Source organism: Haplochromis burtoni, unplaced genomic scaffold, assembly GCF_018398535.1.
Source record: "Haplochromis burtoni strain Fernald_Lab_line unplaced genomic scaffold, NCSU_Asbu1 Contig_244, whole genome shotgun sequence".
Classification (NCBI taxonomy): domain Eukaryota; kingdom Metazoa; phylum Chordata; class Actinopteri; order Cichliformes; family Cichlidae; genus Haplochromis; species Haplochromis burtoni.
Window position 1 is genome coordinate 78,120 of NW_024582605.1, and position 27,796 is coordinate 105,915.

General features: G+C 40.9%; 1 protein-coding gene across 8 annotated transcripts in view; it reads left to right on the forward strand.

The window, feature by feature from the left end:
• Window positions 1-25,328, forward strand: part of mib2 (MIB E3 ubiquitin protein ligase 2) — a 35,748-nt gene extending 10,420 nt beyond the window's left edge. For 6 of the 8 annotated variants that reach the window (XM_042227129.1, XM_014338690.2, XM_014338688.2 and 3 more), the window contains exons 2-19: window positions 1,153-1,551; window positions 2,591-2,762; window positions 8,973-9,079; window positions 10,421-10,615; window positions 10,887-11,029; window positions 11,395-11,502; window positions 11,595-11,699; window positions 12,309-12,471; window positions 13,053-13,186; window positions 14,612-14,760; window positions 15,199-15,355; window positions 16,054-16,208; window positions 21,687-21,813; window positions 21,916-22,176; window positions 23,785-23,963; window positions 24,199-24,392; window positions 24,531-24,596; window positions 24,910-25,328. In XM_042227129.1, the coding sequence (XP_042083063.1) occupies window positions 1,329-1,551; window positions 2,591-2,762; window positions 8,973-9,079; window positions 10,421-10,615; window positions 10,887-11,029; window positions 11,395-11,502; window positions 11,595-11,699; window positions 12,309-12,471; window positions 13,053-13,186; window positions 14,612-14,760; window positions 15,199-15,355; window positions 16,054-16,208; window positions 21,687-21,813; window positions 21,916-22,176; window positions 23,785-23,963; window positions 24,199-24,392; window positions 24,531-24,596; window positions 24,910-25,151 (2,880 nt within the window). In that variant the 5' untranslated portion in view covers window positions 1,153-1,328 and the 3' untranslated portion in view covers window positions 25,152-25,328. Of the gene's footprint in view, window positions 1-1,152; window positions 1,552-2,590; window positions 2,763-4,468; window positions 8,526-8,972; window positions 9,080-10,420; window positions 10,616-10,886; window positions 11,030-11,394; window positions 11,503-11,594; window positions 11,700-12,308; window positions 12,472-13,052; window positions 13,187-14,611; window positions 14,761-15,198; window positions 15,356-16,053; window positions 16,209-21,686; window positions 21,814-21,915; window positions 22,177-23,784; window positions 23,964-24,198; window positions 24,393-24,530; window positions 24,597-24,909 lie in introns of those variants that run through there. The other 2 variants (XM_042227131.1, XM_014338691.2) reach the window with 2 other exon arrangements.
• Window positions 25,329-27,796: the final 2,468 nt, after the last annotated feature.

A 27,796-nucleotide genomic window follows, 5' to 3' on the forward strand; every position in this document is an offset into this window, starting at 1 on the left:
AATACTTTAAATTGTGATGGAGATGTAATGATGTGGTGTATAAAAGAGTAGATCTGATGTGCCACATGTGATTAATGGATGTAATTAGATGTGTGCTGATCATCATGGTCTCCAGCAGAAGTTTCTGTCTGTGCTGCTGACTCAAGCTTTCCCTTACTGTAAATGCCACTTCCTTTTACTTGTAGTTGTAGTCTCCAACACCCAGCAGCATCAGTTTAAACCACTGGTGTACTCAGTCAGCTGTGTGAAATGTTTTCTCCTTCAGACAAAATTTAATCTTTTTGGTTTCTTTTGAAAAAACAACCTAAATTAATTTATTCGCCTACGGCAAAAGTTTGTTTCTTTTTAATTAAGGAGATTTAGGCAGATTACTCCCTACTTACTGAGGAATACTGTGAGATTTTTTTTTTTTTTTGCATTTGATTGTTTTGCTGTTATAGCTTAGTGTTCACTTGTTCATGAAGAATATGACAACAAGCCCAGGCTAGGGGAGTGTGGGTAAGATTTTTCTTGTGATTAACTCTGTGTTTAAGAAACCCCCGTATAAGGAAGTTCAACTTGATGGCTTAACCCCTGATCGTATCTGGACCAGTAGCGCCAGTCTTTGTGAGACAAAATACTTATCTCATTAGCAATTACATAAACTCAGAGTTTTGTTCGTTGTTAAATTGTAATTTTGTTTATGTCACTTAAAAGATGCCTGTTTTGTTTGTTTCAGAGATCTCACCTTATGTGTTTTCAGCTTTTGCCCCATGATTACTAGCTCAGTCTTATGAGTTGACGTTCAGGACAAGACTGAGGCCAATATGTTGTCCTGCTAAGGAATTAAGTGTGTGTGTGTACATGTGCCCATATCCGGCCAGGGCTTGATTAGCGCAGGAGGGCATAGCATTGATGTCCAGCTGCTTTCTCCACAAGTGTGCCATCATGCACAGCAAGACCTCCAGTGAATGATCCACCACTAAGAGTAAAACACTGCTAAGAAATTAATAGGACGTATGGCATGCTGCTATTCAAGTCCCCAAGCAAACACTGATAGACATGTAGTAAAACACACTGGTGCAGGAGTGGAATGTATCAACTTCTTTTTGTAATTGGAGCATTTTACTGTGACTGCTCTTTCAATGCTTTTTATCCTTTTTTTTCCTTCAGTCACCCCTGATCTGTTCCCGGAAACAACCCTTGTGCCGTCCTTACCAGCAGTACCATCGGCACGAGCCGGCTCTGCACCTCAGAAGCCCCGGAGGCGCAGCAGCAGCGGACGTGACAGCGTTGCCAGGCCTCAGACGTTGCCCTCAGCCTGTCGGCCAGGCCCCAAAAGAGGCAGCATGGAGGTAGGCATGCGTGTTGTGCGCGGCCTGGACTGGAAATGGGGAAACCAAGATGATGGTGAGGGCCATGTGGGTACTGTGGTGGAGATCGGGCGTCAGGGCAGCACTACAACTCCAGACAAGACGGTGGTGGTGCAGTGGGACAGCGGCACGAGAACCAACTACCGTACTGGCTACCAGGGTGCCTATGACCTGCTGCTTTATGATAACGCTCAGATTGGTAAGCGATTACATTAGAGTCATATGAAACTGCTGTGAAAGTTTTGAGTCATGGCACCAGTGTGATTGTAGTTTTGTTATTATACCAAACGATACTATGCTATTGTATTGTTTTCAGTCCTTTCAGTAATTCATAGTTAAAATGGTTATTTCTGCTTTTTCCAGCTTAGGAAAATGCTAGAAGCTTTGATGTTCAAGAGCGCCTTCAAAATAAGATGTTGCCTTTGGTTAGATTACTTTCCAAGCTTTTAATAGGTTCAAATTTGTGTAGGTAGTTATTGTTTGCTACGAATTATAGTGTTATTATAATCCTAATACTTCTTTTAAATTAAAAAAAAAACATTTGATCAGGATTTGTTTTATAATTATGTAAATGCTTGAACTCGATCTTATCCTGATAATTCAGCATTTTTAAAGCCAAGCACTAGCTTGAAAGGCTCTGATAAAAAGTGAAAAATGTATCCATGTAGTTGATCCATGTAGTATTTTTTTATTTTTATTTTTATTTTTTTACACACATTCTCTTTACACACATTGTATTTTTGTGAACGTAGCCTTTACTTGGCCCATTTAAAGAAAGCGGGGTACAGTAAGTCATCTCTTATCTTCAGCCATCAGCCATCCAGCTCAGTTTTGAACTTGAATGACACACACATTAATGCAGGACTCATTAGCATTTTTGCTCCATTTCAAGCAACATTTTTCTGCCTCACAAAACTTGCCCTTCAATTAATGGAGCGAAAGAAGAGGAGGAGAAGAGATGAGGAGCCAAGGGGGTGGGGGGCCTGAGGCACATGCTGTTTGTGCCTCAGTTTTTGCACATCTCATGATGTTACCCTCTGCAATAAGTAACATCATCAAGGATGTGACGTATGCCTTAAACGTTTCACTGACTTAGACACGGGGGAATGAATGGTAGTGTCCTCTTTGCTGTGAAGGTTATGACATGTTCTGTCAAAACATATGTTTCTTTGTAACAAAAATACAAAAAGAAACATCAAGCCTGTTGTGCCCACTCAACATCTCACTTTCCACTCCAGGGGTGCGTCATTCCAATATCATCTGTGACAGCTGCAAGAAGCATGGAATCATGGGAATGCGATGGAAGTGCAAGGTGTGCTTCGATTACGACCTGTGCACCCAGTGTTACATGAACAACAAGCATGACCTGAGCCACGCTTTCGAGCGTTACGAGACAGCACACTCCCAGCCGTGAGTACAACTCTGCTCGCTCTCCAGCACAGCTGATCCTTATTTAATTCTAATGATGGTGTCTTTGCTACTTTGCTGTTTTCAAATTGTGTTGGCCTCATAATGGCTTCCTCAAATCTTAATCTTAATCTGGAATTCATACATTCCTGTAGGTCTGGTTGGAGTCTTCTGAACAACATCATGCGGCCACTATTGCTTGTGATTGTGATGTTGTACCTCAGCGTTATTGTTATTGTTATTGTTTGGACTTTGGCTGCGGCTGTAGTTAGTCTACAGTGCTATGTGTTAAGATGTTAGTATTTGAGGGTGACACAACCATTAAAAAATGGATGTGTCACAGCCACAATTCTAATGACCTCAGCAGAGCATGGCTGGTCCCGCACGAACTCTAATGAATGTCATCACAAGACACCTGTGGTATAAAAGTGGGCATCGTGCAAACTGCACGCCTCCTTGCTGGGGATAAATGTTTAGTGAGCTGATTCCAAGTGTCCTACGTATCCAGATTTACTGGAGTGAGTTCTCCCTTCAGAATTCACTCTTCTGCATCAGTTCACAGTAGAGCTCCAAACTGCTCCAGGCACTGTCTGAATGTCAGCTGGATGGCCTGTTCTCATTTTAACGAGGTGATATGTATGACCCAGATTTCTTCTATAGTTTAGTCCCGTCCAGGTCCAACACAGTTCCATTTATTTCCTCTGAGTCTGTTGCCCGAAAAATGCTCAGAATAGGTGCATGAATCATGGCTTCTTACAAATGGCTTCCTCTCAAAAGTTGGGTTTTTTTTGGGGGGGTTTTTTGGCCCAAGAATTTGGTAATCTTGTTTTCTATTAAAACCCTTTAAAAATAAAAATAAAAAAATTAAGTCTCACAATCAGCACATTATTTTAAAATGGGATGAGCAGATGCATTCTTACACCCTTGCTTATGAATGTGCAGCTTGATTTTTCCTGCATTTTTCCTGTTTTAATTAATTAAATATGAGACGTATTGTTAATAAAGTGGAATTTTAGATTTTGGTCAGGTCTGTACTCGTCTGCTATGGATAGGTGGTATGGTACCGGAGCAGCACATCAATTGCACATCTGAGTGAAATCTGGCCTTTGCAGTAATCATTTAGCATTCTGACACCAGCTGGAATCTCATTTCTTTTCCTTCCTCAGTTTCTCCCCAAAACTATTGATTTTCATTAAGGTCAAAATTTTGTTTGGCTCAGCTGTGAACAGCATTGAGATAACAGAATAAAAACCTTTCTGTGAACCTCCATGTGGGTTAAAACATCAGCGCCTTCCTTTTGTCAGTACTGGGCAAGTAAATACTAATACTCACTGACAGTTCATTTTTTTATTTCATTGAGTTGGGGATTTCTTTAGACACATTAACAAAGATAATGATTTTAGGAAATATATAGTAGTGATATATTTCAAGTAGCAACCTGCCTTTGTTATTGAAATCTACCAAACAGGCATTGCTGCAATCTCATACAGCAGGGGTGTCAAACTCAAATACACAGTGGGCCAAAATTCAAAAATGGAACAAAGTCGCGGTCTAATGTTAATATTTATTGAAATATATTTATTCCTCCAGATATAAGAATGAATCTTTTCTTATGGACTAAAACACGTTTTGCTGAAAAACTGAATATGGAACAAGCAAAGCTTAATACTAATCAATATATATATTAGCTGTATAATACCAGTAGGCCAGCTCTAATAGTAATTTGGTATGGCTTCGCGGGCCAAATGTAATTAGGCTGCGGGCCAAATTTGGCCCGTGGGCCAGAGTTTGACACCTATGTCATACAGGGTGCATAACATCAAAGTGAGACAAGGCTAAACTTAGAAAGCCGAAAATAAGACTGTACTTTATTGAGATGAGAAACACCTTTAAATTGTTTGAGCTAGTAAATGTAAGTAGCATTTGCGATTCGTCAACCTAAATGTTACAGTTTTGCATTGTTGTTAGTTACTATTTATAGTGTAGAAACCTTTTATGTGTGGGTTCTTTGAGATCATGGCACATTACGTAGATGCTAATTTAAAGCGGTGTAGAAGAATAGAAATACAGAATCTTAAAATACAGAGATTTCAAAGACTAAAATAGGATGTTGTGGGATTAATATCTCCATTTGAAAGATGTTTGAAATGGCCTTTCATAAATACTAGGCTCTATAATATGAATGAGATTTAGAAATTGTAGCTCTTTTCTGCAACCTTTTTGAATGGAGTGATAAGACAATGAGCCTCTCTCAATTCTGGCTCTCAGGGAGATGACTTTTAAAGAATCAAAAATACAAATGGTATATTGATGCCTATCAGAGTCAGCCAACCTTATCCTGTCACGATGTGGATGAAATCTCCAAGAGGTCGAAGCTCTTTGTCTTTTGAGTGGTTCGGTGTTTATCATTGACGGCTCTCACAGCGAGTGAGTGCACAATGTTCCACGTGTTGTTCTCGATGGCGGTGAACTTCAGTGTGACTCAACATATTTTCAGTTGTTTGACTACAAGATATATTTATGTTGCCCCAATAAATATTCCAGTCATTCCTTTAACTTCTGAAAACTATGTACTGGCTTATAATTATGCCCCGCCCCCTTAAAGTGAAATTTTAGCTTTTAGAAAACAAATTTTGAGATGTTATTGTTTGTTATTCAGTTGTGTTTTTCACAGTGGTGATAAATTGGGTTGGATTTTCACCTGCAGCATTAATCTTTGTTTAGAGGATGGTTTAGAACAGGGGTGCGGGAACTCCAGGCCTCAAGGGCCGGTGTCCTGCAGGTTTTAGATGTGTCCTTGGTCCAACACAGCTGATTTCAATGGCTAAATTACTTCCTCAACATGTCTTGAAGTTCTCCAGATGCCTGGTATTGAACTTATCATTTGATCCAGGTGTGTTTACCCAGGGTGATGTATAAAACCTGCAGGACACCAGCCCTTGAGGCCTGGAGTTGCCCACCCCTGGTTTAAAAGAATGAAGAGTGTGTAAAGGTTCTTTATGTAATTTTTATGCTGTTGGCAAGATCTCAAATACAAGTATTTGAAGTTAGAAATAACTTTTGTTTATGTATGTCAGAAGCATTTTTCTAGAGGAGTCTTTTTGGTCAGTGCAAACTTACTCATAATGTCAGCACACAGCCAGTGTAGTGAATGCAAATTATACAAGACAACCAAGATCATTTAATCATTTGATATAAGTAACAGTTTTTCTCTCATATCATTATAATGCTATGTATTTATATCTTGGAGTCTTATCAAAGGGAGATTTGTATAATCGGAGGAAAAATGAAATTGCAATTGTTGTCTCTCACTGATACAGATTTGGAAGATCATCACATGAAAGTCACTTCTTTTCTCATCCAATGAATGAAGTAGAAGAGCAGCCGACAATATGTGATGCCAGACACACAGCACTTCTTTATTTCCGGACCACACTGACCCATATTTCACTGACAGCATTTCAAAAGATGAATTTATAATCTGGCAGTCATGGGACACACTGATATTTGCCTGGAAGGACAAATTTAACTTGCCTTCATAATGTTTGTGACTTCATGCAGTGCCAGCTGTGATTTATGTTAGGAAGCTCAAGTTGGGGCTCGGGCTAGTTAAGAGGGACTCCTTTCATGTGGGTCAAACATGTGCAAGGCTTTAAATGCAACTTAAGCAAGCTTGATCTATTTGTAGTTTACTGTCATACCGTTGGCAGAAACCTTATCGGCGGCCTGAGGGGACAATCGGTGGTCAGCGTAATAAACGGCTGCAGAATGCTGACAATATAATAGCGGCGTCACAAACGTGGTGTGAGAGCTGAGCCGGATGTACTGTACATGAGTGTTCCATTGTAATTACACAGATTTAGCTGGATTAGCATGGTTACCATTCTCAGCTGTGAGGATTAGCATGTTAACATTTTCAACTTCCTTGAAGACATGTTTTAACAGGTCTCAGATGTGGAGCGAGTCAGGGCGAAGTTTTATGCTCACAAGCCTTGAAGCCTGGTCGTTATTAGCCTCTGGCTGTTGTTTTGGAATAATTTTGCAATGTACCGAATGCGCTGAAAAGCCTGCCGAGTCCTGCATTTAGTTAAGATTCATATGTTACATGGTACAAAGAGGCATGTGTTTACATGCTCACAGCAGCATATGTGCGTGCCATATGTTTACGAGGAGATGGTCGGTATGCAGCTGGTTAATCGGCTCTCCCAACGCAAGCACCACACATGCGAACCTATTGGGTCAAATCAGTGCCTAATCCTTCACCGCCCCACCTGACTTCTCAGTTTTCTGCTGTGTGTTCATGTTTAAGCTACAACCAAACTATCCTCATTATTGTCCTGCAGGGATTTCTGCTGCTTTCCCTCTTCCAGACAGAACTGAATAGAGTTGTAGCTCTGGTGGAAAAATAGCTGTCTCTCCTTCTCATTTTTTTGTTAGGGATCTAAGCACTATGTGTAATGATTTTTTTTTTCTTTCCAGTCTTATCAAAATAGCGTTTAAAACGCTCCTTAAATGTGTTAAGATTAGTACGTTACTAGGTGAAGTATGGATTAAAACAAGTATCGTACTAGATAATGACAAAACATGTTATTTCTAAAGATATCACCAATAAGTCTGGAACCTAATGCTGTTTTTACAGTTGTAAAGGGGCAACTCACACATTAAAGGCTCTAAATGCAAACAAGACAGACATTTTAAACTTGCTTTGAGGTACAAGCTCTGAATGCATTTGCATGACCCACTCCTGGTATTTTCACATACACGTAGTTTAGCTTTGTCTTTCTGACAGATGTGACTTCTCTTTGCTTGGTAGATCCTTGTGTGTATTACACTGCTTTAATACCAAAGGCTATTGCTTGGATGACTGTTGATCCAGCTTTTGTGTCAGTAGGTTTAGGTCTCTTGCCCTGATCCTCATCTTGTCTGTGAGCAGCGCTGACATTTGGTCAAGCTGGATTAGAAATCTTGATCCCTTGAAAGAGAAGCTGTACTGAAAAAACAAACATGTGAAACACTGAGGTCGTGTGTTTCACTGTCCATGAAAACGGGGACATCTGTCAGTTTATATCTTCTCTGCTCTCAAAAAACCATGGGTCATGTTTTCATAATAGGTTTGTTTGTCTTAATGAGCTGACTTATTGTTGTCATAAGTAGAGGTGCTCATGATACTTAAGTCTGTCCAGTCTTTCTAAACTAAATCTGAATGGTGCCATCAGGAAATGGGCATTTGTTATTAGCAGCTTCATGGTTTGAAGCTGTATATGCATGTGCATAACTATCTAGATGCACATAGTACTGGATGCTAGCATGTGCACTGTCTATGATTTGCCCTGTGGTGCCCTGCTTTCTGATAGCTCTGCTGTCTAGGATTAGGCTGAAAGCTCTGTGCTCAGATACACATCATTCTCGGCACAGACCTGTGTAAGCTCAGACCACACTCACTGTTGGTTAGCTTTAAGAGGAAAATGCACTGCTATTTTCTGCTGTGGCACATATGGGATCCTGAAAATCTGGCTAGCGATGGGGGTGAAGTTAGTCAAGCCTAACTTTGCGCGAAACCCCAGCACGAGAGTCTCTATGAGACTCCCTGAGGATGACGGCTCTCACAAGGCTCTTTTTTTCTTTTCAACACACTGGATTTAATATGATTTGGAGTTTATCCCATTAGCTGTTTGCTTGGAAAGGAAGCTGGGCTTGGATCTCGTCGAGAAGTATGGGAATAGGCAGCTCTTTTGCACCAAGATCTGATCAAATTTTTACCATAAAGTATGTTTGATTTTGAAGATACGGATGTGTGTGTGTGTGTGTGTGTGTGTGTGTTATTATTAAGCATAGCTACTCACAGTCCTTGAATTCCTTTTACAAAATGGCCTTTGCTAAGTAAGATATCATTTCTCAGAACAGACAGCCTTGAGTAGCATTTGTTTGATATGTCAGGCAGATGTGTTCTTTACTGTTACTGTACTGTACTGTTACTCTTGTGTAACTTCAAATGTTTTCTTGTCACGAGTAAATGTATTGGCTGCAAGTGTTAAATTTTTTTCTTACTTGCCTTGCCACTAATTCCAAACTCTTACAAATATGTAAGAGAGTTAATTTTTAATTTTTAGAACTTCTAATGTGCATATTTGGAGAAGGTTTTGGGGTTGCTTAGTACCCTTCAGCATTTTCTATGATTGTTTGTTCAGCTGCGTCTTCATGCTCTTGTCACAGGGTGAGCCTGGCACCGAGGCAGAACCTCCCACGAATCATCCTCAAAGGAATCTTCCAGGGGGTTAAAGTGGTTCGTGGACCAGACTGGGACTGGGGCAACCAAGATGGTGAGTGATGTGTGGGCTAATGATACCAATAACCTGGCAACTCAGCAAACTCTGTGCATGCTTGAGTGTGGAAATGTTCCTCTTCAAAGTGTTTTACCATCAACAGCCCATAATAACATTGTAACCTCACAACTCATTAACCTGTAAGATGTTGTGTTAGCATGTGTCTGTGTGTACTTATTTTGCGGGTGACTCATATAAGTCTGTCTCACAGATGTGCCTGACTGTTTGCGTCTCTGAGAGTCCCAGTTGAGTCCTCGTTGTTTGAATGTTTGCCTTTTCTTTTCCATCATTGTGTAGTGGCATAAACTGAGAAAGACCCTGCACCTGAAGTCTGTGGTCATAGTTTATCTAAACTAATCTTTTTTATCTAAAGTAGAGAGTTAAGAATATATGAGACATTGAATTGTGTTTTATTGCCTCCACGAATGGCTGAAGTTTAACTCTGTCATATACTGTATACTGACTTCGCTGTTGCATGTTCTTTTTTTTTTTCAGATCCAAACAGCCTACGCTGGCTGATATTTAGTTAAAATCTTAATTCAAAGTAATCTTCCACATCGATGGGCTAAATTCAAGTCTGTAAACGTTCCCTTTAAAGAAATGGAGAATGGCAACGTGTCCTTAGACTTCTTTTTTTTTTTTTTGGTCCAGGGTTGTGAGAATAGCAACGCTCCCTTTTCTTTCTAAGGAGAATGAGTCAAAATGTCCTTTTGGTGCCTTTGAAATCAGTGCCCTGGGGTTCGGTTAAGTCACTCATCAGGCCTAAATGGTGTATGCTCTAAGTGCATAAAAGACACACTGAGCATGCTCAGTGTCTTCCCAGCCTACCGTGTTGTCTTACAGGTCACTGGTTTAGTTGGTGTGTTTAGGCGCTGAAGCAGCTTGATGACTTAAATGGCATAGCAAGGATTTATTTACATCATACAGCTGGATGTATGGATCTGAAATTATCCTGTGACACAACACGTGCATTAATAATGTGGTTTGTGTTTATTGTTTGATTATTTGGTCCTTTGGTTTCACTCAAATCAAAAAGAGGAAATTGTCAGGTGTTTGACGGTGATTGTAGAAAATCATAATGAATGTCTGTGATACTTGGCAGCCCCTACAATGAAATGTTTGTCTCTCACCTTGTTTGCACTCATGTTTATTTATTTATTTTTTGATCATTGCATCACACCACGGTCGTCTAACTAACCACCTTTACTTCTTTTATTGAGCTTGTTTTCTTTTCACTGCATTTGTTTCCCATTTTCCCATAAACTGATGCACTGGTGTTTCTTGCATTATATCTGTGTTTGTTTCTGCACTTTTGTGTGTGTGTGTGTGTGTGTGTAGGTGGGGAGGGTAAGGTTGGGAAGGTAGTGGACATTCGTGGCTGGGACAACGAGTCTGGTCGCAGCGTGGCCAGTGTCACCTGGTCTAATGGCACCACTAATGTTTACCGAATGGGCCACAAGGGCAAGGTAGACCTGAAATATGTGACAGATGGCCAGGGAGGCTTCTATTACAAAGATCACCTACCAAAACTTGGTAAGACAGACTTTCTTTATTCAAGTATGCATTCCTTAGAAAGTTTAAAGTTATTTAGTGGCTCAGAAACTTGATTTAACTTGATGTAAACAACTTATGTCTTGTATGTCGTATATCAGTGCTTATCAGTACTTCTGTGTGGCATTGTAATACTGTAACACTGAGAAACTGATTACATACTGGCTTTAAACCCAAGCTATTTTTATCATTAGCTTAGGAAAAAAAATTCGAGTCTGTTTCTGTTTGTTGACGCTGACACCTGTTCATCCAGGAGAGCATGCAGAGCTGCAGCGTCAGGAGAGTGCAGACGGCCATTCTTTCCAGCAGGGTGACAAGGTCAAATGTCTGTTGGAGGTAGACATCCTACGGCAGATGCAGGAGGGCCACGGAGGGTGGAACCCCAAAATGGCAGAGGTACAAATGCCTTCCGCTAGAAAAAGTAAAAACATAATACCGGTTGACTATAGGCAGCTTTAAATAACTCCCTATTGAGTTCTAATACAATACAGACGTACACAGTGCTCTTCCTTGGGTTTTTCCAGCAGGTTTCCATTGTAACCATATGAACTGCTTCATGTTTTACACAAACATGTCCTCAAATGCACGTGGCTCTAGAACACAGCATACAGAAGATTTATATAAGTGGCTCAGATGGAGGTTGCTACAGAGGAGAAAGAAATGGAGCATCCAACTCTCATATCACAGCTGCTAAAAGGGACATTAAGGTCACAGCCATGTAGAGGAAGACCCAGGGTTAAATAGCATATTTGTGTTTGCAGTACATTTGCCGGATTGGGACGGTTCACAGAATCACTGACCGAGGAGATGTCAGAGTCCAGTACAGCAACAATATCCGCTGGACTTTCCATCCTGGGGCACTCACCAAGGTACTGCGTTACTTATTTTGTTATTTTAATATCACAGTTTATTACAGCTAAATTACTTTGTTTAGACTTCGGCTGCTTTTTTTCCCCCTTAGGTGAACACGTTTGGAGTTGGGGAATTAGTGAGAGTATTGGAGGACATGGAGAGCGTGAAGAGACTGCAGGCTGGCCATGGAGAATGGACAGACAGCATGACTCCTGTATGCTCATTTTACCTGATAGTATTCGTAGCCTCCTAATGCTAACTTACTGTGGTTTTTCAGAATTGGATTGAAAATCCTCACCTTGTGTGCAGAAGTGAAGACTTGAGTCACATAAATTGGTGAAGTAATGATCGCTTTGAAGAATGACTTTGACTTGAACCCAGTGTTTCATAACTTAGTCCAGCAACCCAGCTAATCTGTTGATTTACCCTCCGGGGGCAACAGCCAGTTTTCCATGGCTTCCGCTGTAGCCAGCGAATATCCTAGTCAGGATTTATGTGTCAGTTTGCTGTGTATTGTTTACTAATACAGATACGTTGGAACATGGCATCATTTTAGATGTTAATTAATGCTTTTCCGATGCATTTTGGCAAATGCCAGTGCCCTTTTACTCCATTCTCTATACTCCGGGTTTCAGGTTTCTCCCTGTTTATGTGCACAATGTTTACTGTGCTACTTGCAAAAGCAAAGGATCCAGTTTTTTAACGTCATCACATTACGACTGACCTACTTCATGAAAATTAGGTTGTACATGGGTGTTTAGTAAGGATCATTTATTTGTCCTTGTCAATTCTTTCTCACCTATTCATTGTGTTATTCTCATAGGTGCTGGGCCAGGTCGGCAAGGTGTTAAAAGTATATGCAGATGGTGACCTACGGGTAGCATTTGGAGGCCAGACATGGACATTTAACCCAGCGTGCCTCTCAGCCCAACCCGTGGAGGTGGATGCCAACCTCATGACGGCCGAGAACCCCAACGAATCTGGAAGTAAGGCCTCTGCCGGGAAGAGGGGGCTCATCTCTAACACGCGAGCTCCAGCTTTATCTCCTACAGGCTTTCAGTTATCTCCCTACTCTTCCTCATTTCAGCTTTGCTACGCATCCTTTCTCATCCATGCGGCATCAGTGGCATCAAGTTTGTTTGTTTTTTTTCAGCAGTGTGTAAAGTATGCTTCTTTCTGAAATTTTCTCTGTAGCATCTCCTGATCCTGCACTTTGACAGCAGGTGGACACGTTTGTCATCATGTCACAAGTTCTCAGCAGTCTCTTAATCATGACAAAATCTTCTCTGTTTATGTGTTCAGTTCAGATTATGGGAGGCTAACAACAGACTGATGTGTGTTTGTGAATGTGTGTGGTCAGATTCCAGTGCATGCTGGGACATTTTGACTCATTCTAGCATTCGTTAACCAGTTCGAATGGCTTTTTTTTTTTTTTTTTGCACGGCTTGTGCGACATTAGAATTGAAGTGGAAAAAACTAATGTAATTCTTTTGTCCTCTGTTCCCTTTTCACATCCTACCCCTACACCTCCTCTTCTCCCTCTCTTTCTGACTCTGTCTCTGTTCAGGTACTGTCATCTCAGTGCTGGAGAAGCTGCTCTCTCAGTCCACAGAGCAAGACAATCCCAGTCGGCTAGTGATTGAGGCAGCGCATGGCAGTGCCAGCAAGGTGCGGGAGCTGGTGCAGAAGTATCCTGACAAGGTTAGTGCAGCACTCCTTCTCTTTGCTGCAGTCCACTGTCTGTTCCAAGAGCTCTTTACATCAGGGCTCCAGGCCTTGGGTTGAAGTCTGATTGACTTATTGAGCCAGATACAGCAATATTATAGGCTGACATTTTCCAGTCTGTCAGTGCTATTATGTAAAAATGCAACTCAAACTCAACTATAGGACTCACTTGTTAACAGATTTACAAGGTTTCCCCTCCACCCTCACCCACTGACACAGGCAGTGGAAACACTGTTCAATAATTTATTTCTGTAACCCCAAAGCATGACATATGTATCTTCAGGTCACACACAAGAGGGCTGAGACCTTACATTATTATAGAGAAAACCAACAATTCCCCCATGGTTTGGAGGAAAAATCTCCAACACAACCAGATGGGCTACCTTAGCCAAAGAATCAAATAATTTCAGGCATTATTTGCATGTTTGAATGACAGAGCGTAAAACTGGTTTTGAAAGTCAGAGGTAGAAAAGCAAAGGACAGATCAGTGATTGATCCAGGCATGCTGTATATAGAATATATTTTCTTTATGAAGGTATTTGTAACAGTGCTTAAGTCACTCCTAACTGATTACAGGTGAAGAATGAGGCATAATCTAAAAGCTGTCAAACAATATGGGTAAAAAAAAAAAAGCAATAAGTGATCAGTTGTTTAAAAGTAGAATAAAATGTTGGCATCATTTTTCACCCTTTGATCATTGCCTGTGTTCTAGTGAGGTTCTAGACTTGCTGTGCATCACTGTGTGCAGTTTGTCTTCATCATGAACCAGATTTTCTCAGCATCTGTCAAACCTGAGATTCATTGTTTACACTGTCTTTTGCAATTTTCAAGTTTTCCTGTTCACATGTGTTTTTTTTTTTTTTTTAGAAAATACCCAACTGGTCATTTTGGGAAACCCAGCTGCTATAGATAGACCTCAGATAGGCTGTGGGTTTTACAACCTCATTATCGTATTGAGTTTTTTCTCTAAATGGCATCCCTCAAACACCTCTGAGTCACATGTGGCTCCTTTTGTGCATCAGTGACACACCGAAGTGTCGAAATACTTTTGAAACTTTGCAGTTTGGCCACTGTGTGTTAGTGTAGCTGTGTCGCACTCACTTTTCATTCAGTGTTGATCTAGACTACTTAAATTGATGTTTGAAATTTCCTAAGATGTTTTTCTTTTGTTCAAGAAAAAAGGAAAAAAAAAGTCACACTGTGAAGTCGGAGTAAATATTTATCTCTGCATTCAGCTCTGCTGTGACGACACTACTTATTTGGATTATGTGTTCAAGTGTATGACGAGTGTGGTTGTTATTCATGTGCAGATTATTTCCAACCACTCTGTGTTGAGCTCAGTTATTGTCCAGACTAGCATCAGCTCTGATGAATCTGCAACGATGTGTGTGCCCATGGCAGGTGGATATCAAGAACCAAGGCAAGACTGCGCTGCAGGTTGCTGCTCACCAAGGCCACATGGAGGTGGTGAAGGCCCTGCTGCAGGCAAACAGCTCAGTTGAGGTCAAAGATGAAGATGGAGACACGGCATTGCACTACACTGCTTTTGGGTAAGGACACACACACACATAAATATATATATAGAGACAATTTGCCAAATACAAACAAGAAAAGACTAGCATATTGCAAGTCCAAAACAGGAGCTTGTGACTGACAGATAAATGACTTGAGCTCAAGCTAATCCCTTTCCTTGTAATGTGATCACCTGTTCACAGAAGTGACTGCCTTGAACTGTTGCATAATAACCATAATAAGGCACCCAGTTAACGTCCTGCGTTAATGTGATCAGGAAAGATTTCATATAATCCAAATTTTAAAAAAGTCAGATGGGATATTTGTGTGTCGTGGTAAGAAACTCTTGGGCTTTTTGAAGATGCAAGTAGCTTTTTCTTTTTCTTTTCATTTGTTGTCTCCTAGTTTTGAATTAATATAGTTTACAGAAATGTGAACAATCAAGTGCGGGTTAATTTGTGTCTGTTTTGGTCCAGTAATCAGGCGGAGATCGCGCGGCTGCTGTTGAGTAAGGGGGCAAATGTCAACCTCCTGAACAACTCCATGTGCACGGCGCTCCACATCGCCGTCAACAAGGGCTTCACTGACGTGGTGCGGGTGCTAACTGAACATTCTGCTGATGTCAATCTCCAGGTGAGAGGTGGCTGTGTGCTCAGTCCTGACCCCAGCCATAAATAAAAATGATCCAACATGTTAGTTTTTTTTATGCTTGATCGTTTTTCCAGTGTTGCTTTTTACTCCTTATCTTTTATTTGAACTAAATTAACTCAACTATTTGACTCACTCTGGTGCAGTTACTGGTTAGGAGTGAATGAGCTTATTATTAATTATCAAACTAGTCAGTTTAGGGGGGTGGAGAGAGACCCTTGAGTAAGTGTTTAGATAGCCAGTAAGTAATCTTCTCTGGCTTTCAGTCATACTGCCCATAGGGGATTTTTCACATGGTCTAACACGCCTGCAACCAGGCCAACAATTTCCTAATTTATTTTTTTCTGCTTCAATGGTGTGGCTACTCAGCTAAAAATATGCCAGCCCAGAGTTTTTTCAGCGTTTCCATGTGATAAATGTGCGCGTGATCTGAGCGTACATCTGCTTTTTTTGACCATTTCATAAAGGTGGGGAAGGATATAGGCAATCGGGAACTTTTGCCTCCCTGGATCAACAAATTGTAGTGAACAGAAATCATGTTCAGTCGACAGATCACCGGAATATTTTGTATAGAAGATGTTTAATAGACCATGTCAGTGTTATTTTCTAAAGTCTCAAGAAAATATTTAAAAACCTGAATTTGAAAAGCTAGTTTGACCCTGTTTGCTTCCTGTCTTTAACAGGATTCATACGGGGACACGCCGCTCCACGACGCCATTGCTAAAGATTTCCGCAATATCATTGAGATCCTGTCCGTGGTGCCCAACATTGATTTCACCCAGCAGAACCACAGAGGCTTCAACCTGCTGCACCATGCTGCCCTCAAAGGAAACAAACTGTGAGTGGGGATGACGTAATCATATCTGCATGCGCAGTCACATGTCATACACAGAAGTGAAATTAGGAAATATCCCCAAAACTTGTTGGAAAAGATTTTTTGACTTTAAATGTTTTTTTAGGCACTTGAGGCATTTTCTTGAGGTCTAACATGCAATTGGGGTTTCTAGGGGTTACCATTTAGTGTCATTAGAGGATTTTAGGACTTTTGAAAAGATTTTGCCTTGTAGTCTTGCAGTTGTCATTTTGAGATTAAGAAGTATTGGGCATGTGCCTTAAAATATCACAAAATTGAATGTGCCAAAGCAATAAAAGACTATTATTGACTATTGTTACTGGCAGGAGTTGGGGTAGTTTCTTTAGGAAGAAAATCATAGTGGGTTTCATGTGCCAATCGTTGCTGAATTTCTTGCAGTAGTCACTGGCATCAGTGGTTCTGCTTTGGGCTGAGCAAATTAATGATACTATACTATGTTTCAGAATTTGGGAAACTGGTTCTGGATTAAACCTCGCACCACGTTGATGAAAAATCAATCAAAAGCTTTGGTTTCCCCAAATCTAGCTTTATGTATACCAAACAAATTCAGCTGCAAAGTAAAAGACCTTTAGCGTCATTCAGCTTTCAGTCTTTGCTCAGTTTTTCACCGTGTATTGTTAGTTTAAACGCATGTATCTGTGAGCGTTGGAAGTGTGCGTGTATAGGCTTGTGTGCTTATGTGTGGGACTCTTCTGTGGGTTCAAATAAGGATTCAAAGGTCGGCTCTCTCAGCGCTATCTGTTACAGATAGATCTCATCTCCCACACAGCTTCTGCTGCTGTCAGCAGGCTGACTGTCAATATGAGGCAAAAATGCAACAACATTTACTTTTGCGTCACTTCTTTCTGTACACACTCAGTTGTTTTTATTTCTCTTTTCCCTGGACTGTATGCAGTCTAGTCATTTCTCAGCAATGCAGTTTTGAGATTCATGAGTGTGTAAAAATTCCCAAAATCCAAACAAAAGCTAAACAATGAGCCAGACATGTTTTCCCAGGAAAGACTTTATTAACACAGCAAAGCTGTCACGATTCGGCTGTAGACTTTGTCACTGCTGTGTAACACTGTTTTAGAGGCACAGAGAGAAGATACTGTACACTGTGTTACATAAACTTCACTTTGCAACGCTGTCGAAATTCAAGCCCATTCTGAAAGCGGCTCTGCACCAACACAGACACTGTCCGGATGGGAAAGAGGTACAATTGACACCGTTCGGAAGCTGGAAAAGGATCAGCTCAGCCATTTTACTCAACACTGAAGTGCTTAAGGCCAGCCTTCAAAGTTGCCTCAGTGGTACGTGCCACAAAGGCTCCATTATTTTCTGTCTGTTGGTTTGAGGCTGATCAACACTGGAGGTTCTTAATCTTAAGCTGAGTCTTGACACAGAAATGCAGTTGATAACTGAGTTTTCTCACAATGATAGGGTTTCATATAAATGTTCCCTGGATTTTTGTTGGTGTGCCGGTATCTCCCCCTGTTCTCCACACCTCCAGGAACATGTAAAGGTAGAGGGAAAAGTCAACAATCATCGTTCTTCTCAGTAATGCGTTGCCTGTTGCTTAATGCGGTCTGTGGTGTGATTTTTTTTTTTTCTTCATTAATTTCCGGAGTATTAACAATATATTGCTTGAAATGATTGAGTGCAGTTCTATATGTATAAATCTGTATTTTCTTTAGGTGGAAATTGGATTATTTTGATAAGGTAAAGAAATATTGCATTAAAGATTCAAGTGACTTTTAAAAGGTTGCTGTTTCCCTAAATGCAACAAATCTGACTGAACATTTGCTTTGAGGCCTTAACAACCTTTTGGGAATTTTCCATTACAAATAGCACAAATTTGTCATGGAAGATTTTCCCTGGCTTTTTAAGGGGTGGGTCAATAAGGCAATAAGGCAAGTAGTTAAAAATACCAGAATCACCGTAAATTCCCCCTGAAGCAATTCATTCATTCAAGGCTTTAGTTCAAGACTTTAAAAGTGTATCCTATATCTGAAGTCCATGAATCTGTATGGTCAGTAAAGAACAAATGCATTACTATAGCTTACTATAGTCCGCTGGCTGTTTTTCCTGAAGACTCTCCTCTATTTATTTATTGCTATAAATTTACTTAAAAAATGCTGCAAGTTAATGAGGCTTTCTCCTCAAAAAAGGCTTTAAAGCCTCAAATTCTGACTTCCTCCCAGTGACCCACATATCCTCAGCACTCCCACAGCCAGGCTCCTCCTACGTGTCTTATAATCTACTGACCTTGAAAAATAGTATCTCAGGACATCCCTGCACATGAGCGGTGTGTGGACAAATGTGGACTGAGCGGGGAAAAGACTTTTGGCAAGCAACACCTGCAAGTGGAGGCCGCAGTAGACAGTCATTTAATAAATGTCCGATCTGTTCTGGCAAGTGTCATATGTGCACCTCTGGGAATTTAGGCTGCTCTCCCCAGCATTCATTTAGCCTGACATCAGCTGCTGCACCAAAAACAGAGACACAGGATTTACAGTGTTCAGGATCAACTCGGTTCACCAGGTCCTTCATTTATCATCAGCAGGCCTACACTATACTAATGCAGGACAGTGACTGTCTACTTTTTGTGTTTCTATATTGTCCAATACACATAGCAGACTAAAACTGCTTCTTTTGTTTCCCTCATTGTCTGTTTTCAGTCCATTTGTCCATTAGGATATTTCCACTGCTTAATTGATGGCTGCTTTACTATCCTGAGGACTGCGTTCTCAAGAGCAGCTGTGACCTTCTTTTTTTTGTGACCAAAAGACAAGAATGTTCTGTTTATTAGAATATTTATTTATTATAAGGAAATGGAAAAATAGGGGCTTGAGGCCAAGTTCACAAACATTCCTGGGAAAGAAAAGAAACAAGGCTTGTTGCCAGATTTCCTTTTAGAGGTTTCAGCTCGATAGGAGATGCTAACTGTATTTACTTGAAAATGAAAACTGCTTGGCTGGATTTCACCTCAACATAGCTTTATTGTTTTCTCCTCACTTTCACCATGTCTGCAGCAAGTTTTTTTCCCCTTTTTCTTCAAACCCTTGTCTTCATTTTTAGTGTTCATCTTGACAGTACTGTGTAAACTCTCTGACACAGCTAGATTTCACAACTTAGTCACTCTTATAGCTAATAATACCGCCACGTTTTATGTTTTGTTTTGTCGTCTCGTGTACATCAAGCAGTCCTCCTACTTTTATCAAGCTTTGATTGAAAAGCAAGCTACAAACAAGCATGATGGAAACTCCCAAAAATAACCTAATGATGACTTCAGTCCCCAGGAAAGTCATTACCAGCATGCCTAAGATGCCCTCCAGCTCTTGCGCGTGAGTGCATGTTTGTACAAAACTGCCTCAAAACGCCAGCTCAAGTCTGAATATTCGTGAACACACACAGGAGTAAGGCTTATGGAAGAAATGCAGAGAAGAAAGGCACAGCAGATATAGAGGTGACACAGCTGAGGCGGCTGCTACCCGTCCTGAGTGATGCTAATAAAAGGTGGTCTGGAGCTAACTTTTATAGCTCAACCACACACACGCTGACACACACGTATAGAGCTGCATTGCAGATACCAATGACCTCTAACACAGTGTCTCCCTAACAGCCTTCATGCATCAATCGTGCCTATACATGCCGCTTACTTATAGCAGTCCAGGACCTCATGTATTAGCGCTCTGCTGCTAAGAGTCCTGTAATCACTGTAATATTTTAGTTAGGTCAGTGAAACCTGCATTAAAGTTGTCCCTGTTACTCTGATGTCATACAGTTGCATCCAGTCGGGTTAAAAGAAAAAGCACAACTTTGAAAACCATTATTCGAATTGGAAGAGTATTATTTCCAGAATATGAATTACATTTATTTATTATTATCAGACAGACTACAGTCTCAATTATAATGCGTCATCTCAAGGCAATGCAGACAGTGATTGGATACAGGGCCATGTTGGTTAAAGTGTCCACTCCCCTAACAAAACAAAGGGATGAGTTAAAAAAAATAATGATGGGTGTTCCTTATATGCCATCTGTTAATCTGCTTCAGCTTCACTATGATTGCTCGACACCAGCTATCGATGTGTGCACCACTGGTGTTTTTCAGTGAGACCCAGCAGGATTGACATTAAAATTAAGTTACGATCACTGGAAAGTTTGCTTCACCTCACACGGAGGCCTTCACAGACACGCTAGCTTCCCGGGCGTTCGTGAAGGCTGTCGACTTCAATTTCACACGTCATAAAGCAAACTCTGCTACAGACCAGAGGGCAACTCAACAGTGCAGTTCATCCTTAAACTGCAGAATTAGTCCAGTGTGGTAAAGATAAAAAAAATAGTTCCAATATTGTCACTTCACCGAATGCAGCCGAATTTCAACTTCACTTTTGTTAACCTCTCACAGTTAAGACGACTTGCTCTAATCTCTAATCTGACCAAACTTGCTCTTAAATTTTTCACGTTAGAAAACTTGAGCTTGGCTGTCCTCAGCTGAGTTGAGCACTGTGTAAATGAGGTGGAGGTTGTGGTATTTGTCCTTGATGTAGTGCACTGTTTGTTTGAATACTGATGATGATGGTGAGCGTTCTTGTCAGATTGGCTTGTTAGCGGCTTTACAGCAGCTGCGTCTCAGTCCAAGCTCATTTCAGAGACCAGGAAACTTGATCATATTTCCATTTCTGAGAGGTTTATGCTTTGTGCCTTTTCTTCAGCTCAAGGTGGTGTTGTAGACACTTGTCGCTGTCTGGTCAGATCCAGGCACATAATGAGAAGCCTACATCAATATATGGTTAAGGAAGTACTCAATGTTGTACATTTAGGCTGTTGTCGTTTTATTTATACTGTAAGTGCGTCATTCCATTAAAATTCAGTGGAAAAACAAATAGTATTTCCCCAGCTTACATCATAAATACATTGCACTTTTTGGGCCCTTCCCCCCCCTTTTTTTTTTTTTTTTTTTTTTACTTCTCTATTTAATATTCATTATGCTGATGTGCATGATGGATGTTCACTTTATACTCGGTATTTAGTAGAGATTTAGAACAGCTTGTTTGTAATCTGCTCGATTGTTTTATCATTTTAAGGTCACATAGTTATTGCTGATATAGTATTTTATTTTATTTTACCTTAGGAAGGGAGAACAGGCCTTATTACATATATTTGAGTAAAATAAAAGGACAGTTGAATAACTATTTTTTGTTTCCTGTAAAAGCCTGACTTGTTGTCCCTTTGTTCCAGTGTCCCTACGTTTAAGTATTTGTAGATAAATAAAACAACATCAAATAAAATACATTGATATTCCATTCAATTCAAGTGTTACCATTATATCAATATTCAGCCATTTCTGTGAGTGTTTGATGGGGCAACAAGCTCGAAGACAGCTAATACAGCACTTAATTTAAGGAGTCAGGAACGATGTGGCTAATTGAGTGTTGTGTTTCTGTCCTGCTGGCAGGGCCACAGAAAAGATCCTGGCCCGAGCACGGCAGCTGGTCGATGTTAAAAAAGAGGACGGCTTCTCTGCGCTGCATCTGGCGGCTCTCAACAACCACAAAGATGTCGCAGAAATCCTCATCAAGGAGGCGAGTTGACCATACGTTTGCATATTTACCTGTTTAAACCGATGCTTTTGTTGTAAAACTTAAAAAAAAAATGTATTTCTTTTTGCTCTTCTTCTTCTACAGGGGCGCTGTGACATCAACATCCGAAACAACCGGAACCAGACGCCGCTTCAGCTGGCGGTGACGCAGGGCCACACAGAGTTGGTGCAGCTGCTGGTGGACGAGGGCGCCGACGTCAACATGGAGGACGAGGACGGTGACACGGCCATGCACGTGGCCCTCCTCCGCCCGCAGCTGGCCAACGTTATGCTCAGCCCATCCGTAGGTACCAGCAGCAGTGAGGAGAGCAGCGACGGATGTTCCTCCACGTCTCTGTACTGCAGGGTGAGAACTGACTGGGAGGGGGAGGTGGCATGTTGTTAAATTTGTTCTTTTCATTTTTAAAAGATTCCTTCGAGGGGAGCGCCTGGTTTGATGAAACTGTTTTACTGCTACACCAAAGTTCACCACTTTTTAACTTTTGCGATTCCCGTTATGATGGGATAGATTTAAAACATGAGATTGGCATTTAACAGATCCTCTACTGTTGAATTCTTGGTGTTGCTGGAAGTGGATCAAATGAAAAGAGAGCAAGAGAAAAGATGCTGTTTGACAGGATGAAATGGTGGCTAAATAAAACCTGGCAACAAGGTAAATATAGGACAAAGACAAGGTTACTAAGACTACTAAGAGATGTAAATATAGACTGGATAAGAGAGTAAATGGCGATCAGAACATTACTTTAGAGCTGGAGAAAGATTATTGTGGGCTTTAGAGTGTAAGTGCAGGCTCATAGTAGGGTAAATAAAGGCTAATAAGGGTCGAGGATAAAATGATGGACATAGATGAATAAGTGTTACACTATTTACCCTTAGTTCTGGGGGTTAATTTGGTGTAAGAGAGTTAGTTGACTTTACCAGGTAAACAGCAGGATGAGTGTGAGAAGGAGTTGGAAGGACTCACCTTAAAGATGGCCTTAAATAAGGAGTAAGGACTTTGGCAGGTTGTATAAACATGGCAGAAGAGTGGGGTTAACTGCGGACAAAGTAATGAGGAGTGCAGTGAAATGATACCATATATAGTTTAAAGCAGGGGCTGCATGCCCAGTGAAGCTATAGACATTTGAACAATAAGCCCTCAACATTTAGGATTTCGTAAGATGACTGTGTCTTTGACTCTAATCTCGTTCTGTGGCTTTAAAAGAAAATACTGGCAGAGACTTTGTAATAAATGAGAGAACGGCTAATTCTACTACTTGTAGTTAATTCAAAGTGTACGTTGTTAATACAAACATGCTTTGCTGAGCCGTTAGGACCGCTCTGACATCATCAAAATGGGAAATAAATGGATTTAGGTCACATGATTTCCACGTATTCCTACACTGGGAAAAGAGAGGTTCCGGTAATTAGATAGATGCTAACTTTGTTTATCTGTTGTTTGATACTTGGCTGAATCTTTTACTCATGAGAAGTAGCCTAATATTCATTTTACACAGACCTTGACTCTTTGCTTTGAGCAGCACTTTAATTGCTGTTCCACCAGTTCGTGTTGGTATCATTGCACCAGTGAAGAAGAACGTCCTTTCTAGTATACATGACCGCAAACACTGCAGCTCCTCTCAGCATCCTGGACACCTGCCAAGCGCACACTAATACACACACATACACAGCCATGAAGGTGGCTAGACTTAAGTGCTCTGGGCTGTTCTGGCCACTGTCAGCAGATGAGTTATTAGGAGTTCTTCTGTGCTGATTAGGAGTGCAATTATATATCAGCCTTAGCTGGGTTGCACTGTTTTTACTTCAGTTACCTGGTGTTGCTTAAATTCAGCTCCTGGAGGTTTTTAAGTTGTTCTCAGCTCTCACCGTTCGGATCAGCTGTTAGGTTTTTAAAGAGTGCGTCTCTAAAACGGTCTAAAATTCCTCTCCCCTCCCTTATCTTCTCTGTCCACAGCTGAACGCGACAGGTCTTCTGGGGAGTACGGAGCTGAGCGTAGGCACAGCTGTCGCCTGTTTTCTAGCGATGGAAGGTGCTGACATCAGCTACGCCAACCACAAGGGCAAGAGTCCTCTGGACTTGGTGGCAGACAGCACCATGCTGCAGCTCATCAAGAGCTTCTCTGAGAAGCACAGGTAGCCGTTTGCAAAATTAGGGTTGAAGTACACGAAGCGGTGGCTGATATTTTTATGATGCATAGTTCATAAAACATTCTGACGGTCATATTTACACTCTTATGTGCTATTTTTCATTGAAATGACAAACAGAAAACAGTTGCTAAGGAATAAGCGCTGGTGTGTGGGAGTCAGCTGAGGTTAAAAAAGGAAGCCTTGGTTTAGTGGGGCGTTATAGCTGTGTGTTGTGTGTCAGGTTGCAGCGCCTGCAGGCCATCACATGCGGACAGGGCCTGAGCAGCGCCAGCCTGCGGCGGGTCCACACGACGCCCAACACCATGACCAACCTGGTTCTACCAACGCCGCCCGGGCCCAGCGAATGCCTCATCTGCTCCGAGCTGGCTCTTCTGGTTCTCTTCTGCCCCTGCCAGCACAGTGTGGCCTGTGAAGGTGGGCTGTGCCTTTTTTCTCTCTGTGTTGTTTGCTCTACTTTCATTATTGAATGTCAAACAGTATTGTTATTGATACAGACAAAAATAGACTTTGAGTCTAATTGATCCTTGGCTAATGCGGTGCTTGTCCAAACAGAATGTGCCCATCGCATGAAGAAGTGCATCAAATGCCAGGTCACAATCACCAAGAAAATTAGGCAAGGTAAGTTCTAGCTGCTTTACTGTCCGAAATCTTAAGCCTTAAATGTTTCTTGTTATCTTAATGTTTATTCATGAGATTATTTAATCATTTATGATGTCCTAAAGACGACGTCTCCGTATTCGTGGTGCTCTCTGGTCACTCAGACGCAGCCTTGAATGGTAAATGAAAGCAGCTGTGTGTTCTGGACACTGCTGTCTCCGTGTTAACCTTATTATTTTTGAACCATTAGTACAGCAGGACGGTCTCATCTTGCACAGCACTGCACAGTCTGCATAAAATGAACTCGTTTAATAACGATGACCTCCCTCCACAGACCAAACGGAGGTGGACTGCAGCCCCGGCACCGAGAACTCAGAGCAGCACAACCTGCTCGAACAACTGCAGTCCCGCTACCGTCAGATGGAGGAGAGGATGACCTGTCCCATCTGCATCGACAACCACATCAAGCTGGTCTTCCAGTGCGGGCACGCCTCCTGCATCGACTGCAGCGCCGCGCTTAAGACCTGCCCGATCTGCCGGCAGACCATCCGCGAGCGGATCCAGCTGTTTGTCTGAGCTTCTCTCTCCGCTCAGTCCAGAGAATAGTGGAGGGGGGCATCGGAGAGAAGCGAGGCTGGGGATGGGCAGTGGGCAGCTGTTATTTTGGACACCCCCAGTAACCCCAACCATCCCCTTGGATCAGCCCACAGGCTGCTTGACTATCAGATGCTGTATTAAATCACTGAGAGGCCACCTTGTGTTCGGAGTAGCTTTCATCGAGCAGCGCAGGCAGGAACGTGTTTATTAATTTAATTCGATTTTCAGCTCCAGGACATATGTTTAGCTGAGTACGACAGTCAAAGTCACGAGACGACGCCGCTGCTTTGATTGGCAAGCTGGGAGGGTAAAAAAACGCCCCTCCCCTCACTCACTACTTCTTTTCCTCACTCCCACCCAGCCTCTGCCTCGTGTAATCTGTCCTCTCTTTGCTGCTTTAAGTGGATGTTTGTCCCATCATCCTCTCTGGCTCTCTGGCCACATCTGTTTACAAGGCTGCGCAGAAATCACTTCTCATCTTGCTCCTCAGCCTGTCCTGTGAATTATGTTTGCTCTCATTTGTATCAGTCTCTTAATAATCAGTGTTAGTCTCTGCAGAGGGAGTTGGTATAACTAAAGGCTCTCTATATAATCCCCAACCAATTGTCTGTATGCAAGGGGAAATACACACTGTATATGCATGAACATATGCATATTGCAAAGCTGAAAAGGACCGTGTCGTCATGGGTGATTTGTTGTCGTTTTCTTTCTCTCTGCTTACATTTGTGGTTTATAACGTACCTACGAGTACAGGTGTGTATTTATGTGTGAAAGGTGGTATTACTTAGTAATGTCCTTTTTCGGCCAAAAGGTTTTTGGTTTCTACTGAAGTTCACCCCCAAGCCTATGTCCTCTACTCAGGGTATCAAATCATTGAAAGCACTTGGAATATCCATACAGAATTAAAGAGCCACCCCCAGACGCACACACACACACACAGACTCTCAGACACACACACCACACACACAGATACACAGCATTATAAAGCAACAGGTTACTGAAACGAAAGGTTGGAGAGTTGGGCATACTGACTAAGAACTGAAGTAGAAACACTTTGTCTAAAGTCACAGTTTCATTCTCATTAGTTAAACGAATGTTTGCAACAAAGCTGATGTTTTCCTCTGAAAATACAAGAAAAAAAAAAAAAGTCCACCAAGCTTCCCAGAAGAACCAGTCGGCTTCATTTCTGTGTTTCACTTTGTGTGTGGCGACCACTCGGTCTGTCTGTCACACGGCTGGTGCGGAGAACCCAGCGAGCACACACTTTAACAGCTATTTTGTTACCAAACCCACCAGATGTATTGTAAGATCTAGAATCAGAAGGGCAAAAACATTGCGTAGTCGTGTCACTTGTGTATTTCCTTCCACGTCTACCTTTGTAGTCCAGTCTTTTCAGAAGAAAGCCTCCCTTTCTCCTCTGGAGTTCTGGATTGTATATCATCCTGATATCTGTTCTTGGTGTGTTAACTTGAAGGGCTTATGCAGAGATATATATATGTATGTATATATATGTATGTATATATATATATATGTTATGTATATATATATATATATATGTATGTATATATATATATATGTATGTATATATATGTATATATATGTATATATAGTATGTGTGTATATATGTGTGTATATATGTGTGTGTATATATGTGTGTGTATATATGTATGTGTATATATGTAGTATATATGTATGTGTATATGTATGTGTATATATGTATGTGTATATATGATGAATATATATGTATGTATATATGTATGTATATATATATGTATGTATATATATATGTATATGTATGTATATGTGTATGTATATAGTATATTGTGTTATATATATATGTATATGTTATATATATATATATATATGTATATATATATATATATATATATATTTTGTGTGTAGTATATATATGTATTTGTATAATATGTATATATATGTATGTGTATATATGTATATATATATCTATATATATATATTATATATATCAATATTATTATAATTTTTTACTATATAATTTGTATAAATATTCGTATACACACACACACACACACACACACACACACACACACACACAGAAAAGAAACCCAGAAAACCCACTAAGAAGCAGCCAACATGTAACATACATACATACATACATACATACATACATACATATACGTATATATGTGTGTGTATAAATCTTAATTTAATTTTTATTTTCGGACATAAACTTCCAGAGACATTTTTTTTTTCTTCATTGGATCCCAAATTTTGGGAGAGGCAATGTTAAAAAGATGTACATTTGAATGTTTTTTTTTGGGAGGGGGTATATCCGGTCTCACTCTGCCTTTCTTATGTATAAAGAAAAAAAAAAAAGGTAACAGAGAAGGAGCTGGAGAAACCAAGGGGTACCACAAGATTTGCTTTGAGGAAATAATTTTTCTTTTCTTTTTTTTTATCAGTGCCAAATCGCATGAGGATGTGCATGGGCATGCACGCCCGAAATTACCTAGACGCACTATGCTAAACCCCTCTAAGCTCAAGCGAGGGTTCAGTTATTCCAGCAGTGTGAAGTGAACTAAAAAAAAAAAGAAGCTAATTTTCATGTTTTGTTTTTTTAGGTTAGAATCAGAAATATTATCACA